At 47.6% G+C, this 6000-nt stretch overlaps 1 protein-coding gene across 6 annotated transcripts in view; it reads right to left on the bottom strand.

Annotated features, from left to right (window-relative positions):
• Positions 1-696: 696 nt before the first annotated feature.
• The window catches only part of EIF4ENIF1 (eukaryotic translation initiation factor 4E nuclear import factor 1), a 42739-nt gene continuing 37435 nt past the window's right edge, over positions 697-6000 (bottom strand). For 4 of the 6 annotated variants that reach the window (XM_067014777.1, XM_059040109.2, XM_067014776.1 and 1 more), the window contains exons 15-19: positions 5910-5994; positions 4081-4213; positions 2466-2810; positions 2046-2210; positions 697-1465 (exon numbers count right to left, since the gene is read on the bottom strand). In XM_067014777.1, the coding sequence (XP_066870878.1) occupies positions 1224-1465; positions 2046-2210; positions 2466-2810; positions 4081-4213; positions 5910-5994 (970 nt within the window). In that variant the 3' untranslated portion in view covers positions 697-1223. The remainder of the gene's footprint in view (positions 1466-2045; positions 2211-2465; positions 2811-4080; positions 4214-5909; positions 5995-6000) is intronic. The other 2 variants (XM_067014775.1, XM_059040107.2) reach the window with 1 other exon arrangement.

The raw sequence follows: 6000 nt of genomic DNA, 5'->3' as shown, positions 1-6000 counted from the left end.
CAGTATGCAGGCCTCTCACTGTTGTGGCCTCTCCCATTGCGGAGCACAGGCTCCAGACGCACAGGCTCAGCAGCCATGGCTCATGGGCCCAGCCGCTCTGCGGTATGTGGGATCCTCCCGGACCGGGGCACGAACCCGTGGTCCCCTGCATCGGCAGGCAGACTCTCAACCACTGTGCCACCAGGGAAGCCCAAACTGTTGACTTTTACCCCAATAAACAAATTGTTTTCACTAGGTGGGTTTAATTTTAGAAATTGCACACCATCATCTGGTATTAGCCACAATCAATACTACCTGTAAGGTCAGCCCAGCCTAAACTGGCCCATTGGGGTCTTTAAGGCTCAAGATAGAGGGCCATAGCTTCCTTCTCCCAAGTGAGTTCAATTCCATGAGTTTTACTTTTTTTTTTTTTTTTTTTTCCCTTGGTACGCGGGCCTCTTACTGTTGTGGCCTCTCCCGTTGCGGAGCGCAGGCTCAGTGGCCATGGCTCATGGGCCCAGCTGCTCGGCGGCATGTGGGATCTTCCCAGACCGGGGCACGAACCCGTGTCCCCTGCATCGGCAGGTGGACTCTCAACCACTGCGCCACCAGGGAAGCCCAATTCCATGAGTTTTAAAGAAAACACAAGATAATTTCCCTCAAAGAACCTAGTGAAGAGGAAGGGATTCAGGAAGAAATAAACACAACAATGCCATTCACTTCATTCACACACTTAGCATATGCAACTTTAATCATCCAAAAGAAAAAGTCCCAAATGTACAAGTGAAAAAAAATCCAAACTGTTGACACAGGCTTAACTAATATCAGCTACTTTTATGTACAGCTGTATAAGTTCAAAAAAGCTATCCTATATGTATGTACAAAAGTTGTTTATACACAGGTCTGTACATAAGGGTCTATACATTTATTTCCTCAGAACCCTTAAGGTGCCACCTTTTGGTGAAGACACCAACACTTCATTCACATATCTTACAAAAAAAGACTGTTTCCTGTATTCAGGACTGACAACACTGCATCCTGTATTCAGACCATGTAGGCTCCACTCGATTGGTTAATAAGTTTCTTCCATCATAATGCAGTCACCACCAGGTGCCTGGGTGCCCTTAAACAGCTTCGCAGAGTGCTACAAAGTAAAAGCCCATAAACCAACATGAGATGAGGAAGCAGAGTTCTGACCAGGGTGCCACCAAAAGGTCCAGGCTTAGACAAGCCTGCTGCCCTGCTCACTGTCGGTACTCCAGTTCATCTACACTGATGACTTTGGTGGGCATGGAGGGCAGAGGCTGCTGTAGCACGTCTGAGCCAAACCATTTGGCAAGGCCCACGGGGGAGCTGCTCCTCTGGCTGGGGCGGTGCTCTAGCTGTGCGTGCACATGAGGCAGGCCTGACCGGCTGGGCACATTCTGAGGCGTCGTCTGAACGCTGACAGCAGCTGCCTGGGAACCAGACCCTGGAGGATGAAGAACTGTGGTGATAAGAAAGAAGGTTATCATTCAGAGCACAAGGAGGGAAGGTAGTTCTCTAGCAGGCCCTGCTTCACTCAAATCCTATCCATGAAACTCCAAAGAGAATTCTTTACCACGTGATTGATTCTAGGCTTCTTTAGGAAATTCCTTTGCAAAATGCCAGAAGACAGTACCTTGGAAAGCTGAGCTATTCAGAAGCAATCCATACTGAGAGCCCATCCTAGATGACATGCCCACTACTTCCCAAGACAAGCAGAAGCAATGACATAAGCTGGTGAGAGAGCATCTACTCTTGGCAGTCCCTATGCTGAATCTGTCGGAAGGATTCTCAGCCTCCTCTCCTAAGAGGCAAAGGGACAAAAGAAAAAAAAAAAGAGGACACCTGGCTCTCCCACTGTCTTCACAGGAATTCCAAATCCCACAGAGGTCGGTTTACTTCATCCTATTCTCTGACTACACCCTTATCCCAGTCTTGCTAGGGTGAATGGTCAGTGTCATTTTATCCCTTCACTGGAAACTGGTTCAAAAACTTTAAGCCTGAGCCCATCCTCAGCTCACCTGGCCCATTTCTGAACCTACCTGAGCGCTGTAGCTGCTGTTGCATCATTGCCAGATGCAGAGGTGTCCCAGGACGAGGGTTTAGGAGAGGGTGACCAGTGGCAGGTAAAGGGTAAAAGGGTTGGCCCAGGATTGGGCCAGATAGTCCCTGTAAATGAGTCAGGTCCATCCCGGGAGGAAGCACACCTATTGGGCAGAAAGAAGAAACTGGTGAGAAGTAATTACCTGGAAATTTTCAAGCCTGACTATACAGTTTTGCTAATCAAAAAGTTTATTAAGACTGAAGAATGCTCAATGCTAGGTTCCTAATCTTTTAATCGACTAAGGGATAGATCAGATTGGACCCACTGGTTAAAATGGAAAAAACCTAGTAACATCTTTTTAGGGATGAAAACCTTCATGAGTTCTAGCAACTGTCATCATGCCAGGTCAGAAACTCACCAGCTTGGAGCAAACTTGGAAGATGCTGCGGATGTACTCCCTGGGCCAGCATCCTTTGGACCAACCCTGGGTGAAGCTGGTGAGCAGGCCGAACGATGGGGACATGGGGGACAAGGGGGACTTGATGGACAGGGCGGAGAAAAGGTGTTCCTGGAACTGGGGATGCCAAGGTGGGCGTTTTTCTCCCAGTTGCTTTAGGTCGATAATCTTGTTCTTTGGTGTAACGATTGGTCTGGGATAGTGGGGTGGAACATGAAAACCGCTGTAGGGTTGATAGTTTGGGATTTGTAGTGGGAGAAGAGTCTCGATCAGCAGTGGGCACAGAGCTGGATGACAGGAGGTTCTCTGCAAGGATCCAGAAAGAGAATAATTTGGTATTGGCAAACTTTTCTCAAACACATTGTCCTCCCAATGATCCAGTAACTCATTGCTTAGAAAGGTCACAATCCTTATTTGATCCCCTCAACAGATTTAGAGGATTGCATCGTAGGAACCATCATTTGGCCTTACGAACAGGCCTAGTCAAGGTCACGAGTAGTTAAGGACAGACCTGGGAGTAGACCCCAAGTTTTCCAGTCTTCCAACACCTTGCTGCAAGAGTTTATTTTTGCTACACTCTAAAAAACCAAAGACTCTGAAATTGTAAATGAGATAACTTTTAAGAAGCCCACATCTTTGTTCTTATAATCTTCCCAATCCAGGAATAGCTATGGGCAAGCAAGCCTGGCATATCAGGTCTGGTGGTCTAACTCAGTTGGGCACCCTGGTCTGCCCATATGCCTGTGGTCTGCATCTGTGTGGGAGCTAGTCCTGTCCTAGTCAGCTGCTTGGGATTAACACGCTTTTTAGTCTAAGGGGAAAATCAAGTGAGTAAAATTATGCAAATCCTTCACAAGAAAGCTTAAAGAGTAATTATAGTCTGGTAAAGGAATCTGAACTGCCTTTTAGTAGGACCAACAGGATTTTTTTTTTTTTTTCCTCAGAAGCTTTCTCACAGGCAAAAAGCTCTCAGATCAATATTCTAGACCTATGTAAACCTCACTCATTAGAATCTGTTTCACTATGTCTTTAAAATCCCAACTGTGCAACCCCTAAAAATCTCTTACATTTTCTACGTATTTATAAAAGGCTCTCACACACCTCCTATATGCTTCACCCACTGCACAGATTTTATTGGATGATTAGTCTCCACAAACTGGAGAGAACCTTTCAGAAATAAACCTGGTTGAACTTTTATAAATTTGCCAAATAAATGTACAAATAATTCAAGCCAAAATAAGCATCCTAAACTAATGCTTGTTCTTCCTAATACCAGCACTCATGCCTGCCACTGTTAGATTGGTCAGAATTTCAAGTGGCTTAAGTGTGAGCTGGTCCAACCCTTCTCACTGTTAGACACAGAACTGTAGTCCAAAGCAACCAGGGGTCTTGCCCAGGGCTCTGCAGGCTGATGCTCTGTCACATAAGTGGCTTAAGTAACTGTAAGCTGGTCCAACCCTTCTGTTAGACACAGAACTGTGGTCCAAAGCAACCAGGGGTCTTGCCCAGGGCTTTGCAGGCTGATGCTCTGTCACATACTTTATTGGGCAGTACATCCTCGACAGCTCTGCAGTACCTTCACTGGGCTTCTGAGTGTCCTCTTTACTGTCACCAAGAGCTGCTTTTCCAGATGCTGGCTCCTCCTTGCTTTTCTCTTTGCTCTCGTACATCTTACGAATCACTGAGGTAGGAGTGAAGGAAGGAGAAAGCTGCAGAGAAAAACAGTATTAACACATTCTTTAAATGCCTTTCCTAATCAACTGGCCAAACTACTGAAGCTGAAGAGTCCCCTTCTGGCTACATGTGGCAGAGGCCAACTCCAACGTTCTGGTCTCTAGCTGCTGGAAGAAAAGCAACAGGATGGGCCAAATAGGCAGTGGCCCAAGTGCACCATCCCATGCTCACAATTTCATCAAAACCTAGATTTAGCTCTAGCATAAAAGCTGAAGCACAGAAGCTTCAACCTACCTGTCTGTGGTGATGGGGATCTGCTTATGCAGCCTCTGCTTCAGGATTGGGCTGGGAAGGGGGATAGAACATGGCCAGAAGTATACCCTGAAACAGCAGCCCTCCCAGCTAGGAAAGGACATTTCAGCGACAACCACAGAACCTAAATTTCTCTATACTCCTGTTTCCCATCTTAACCTGGCTACCAGAAAATCCACAATTATCTTCTTAAAGGTCTCCTCAGCCACCAGTACTTTTTTTTTTTTTTTTTGTGGTACGCGGGCCTCTCACTGTTGTGGCCTCTCCCATTGTGGAGCACAGGCTCCGGACGCGCAGGCCCAGCGGCCATGGCTCAGGGGCCTAGCCGCTCCGCGGCATGTAGGATCCTCCCGGACGGGGGCACAAACCCGTGTCCCCTGCATCGGCAGGCGGACTCTCAACCACTGCGCCACCAGGGAAGCCCCAGTACTCACCATTTGGGGTCATTTGTTCCCACCTCTTTATTGCCTACTTTTATATTGATGATTTTATTATGCATGCAACTTTTATCATTTAACCCCAAATCCTTGATGACAGGAGACAGGGCATGATTATGAACAGAAAAGCTCTTAGATCCTGCCTTCAGGGTGCTTGGTGCAAAGACCCACTTGAGGTCCTGAAGTACAGAGCAATAGTCTTTTCCCCTTATCAGCTTTGACTAGGTGATAAAGGTCTGTGGGGGTGATGAAACTTAAAAAAGGTAAATAATGCTGGTACTAGTCGGCTGTAAAACTTGACTTGTGGGCTTCCTTGGTGGCACAGTGGTTGAGAGTCTGCCTGCTGATACAGGGGACACGGGTTCATGCCCCGGTCTGGGAAGATCCCACATGCCGCAGAGCGGCTGGGCCCGTGAGCCATGGCCACTGAGCCTGCGCATCCGGAGCCTGTGCTCCGCAACAGGAGAGGCCATAACAGTGAGAGGCCCACGTACCCCCCCGCAAAAAAACGAACAAACTTGACTTATCACCACAAATAAGCAAACCTCTCTATCTCAGCCTTAACTTGTATTGAGACCTGAATCTGAATTTGTGAACTGCCACCATGTTTCTCTGGACTTACCATGCTCCAAGCCCAGTCACCTCACGTCCCATCCTTACCCCTGTCCTCCCCTGCTCCCCACTCCAATTCTTCATTCGTTTGAACATATCACACCACCCTGTATGCTCTGGCCCTTACTTGTCTATCTGCTGGAACACACTTTCCCCAAGGGTAGGGGCTTCACTAGAACTTAGAATCCTAAGAGTTAGACTGTATCCTGAGAGGGGAGGACCTGATACATAGGCAGGTATAAAAGTCTATTAAATCACTGACTCCTGTGGAAGGCACTCAAGGACATTTTGGGGTACACAGTGATCCAACAGAGGCACAACCAAACAGGGAGAAGCCTAGGAATCATTCACAAAGGCAAAGGTCACTGACCATGCTTGTGATGGAGGCGGCTGGGGCAGGGGAAGAGGAATTCCCTCCGTGCACAGGTGCTGGTGACTTGGTCACTCGCGGTTGCCTGTGA

Source organism: Kogia breviceps, chromosome 15 (genome assembly GCF_026419965.1).
Source record: "Kogia breviceps isolate mKogBre1 chromosome 15, mKogBre1 haplotype 1, whole genome shotgun sequence".
Taxonomy (NCBI): domain Eukaryota; kingdom Metazoa; phylum Chordata; class Mammalia; order Artiodactyla; family Physeteridae; genus Kogia; species Kogia breviceps.
Note: the sequence above shows the minus strand (reverse complement) of the source record. Positions and strands in the feature narration are given on the sequence as shown.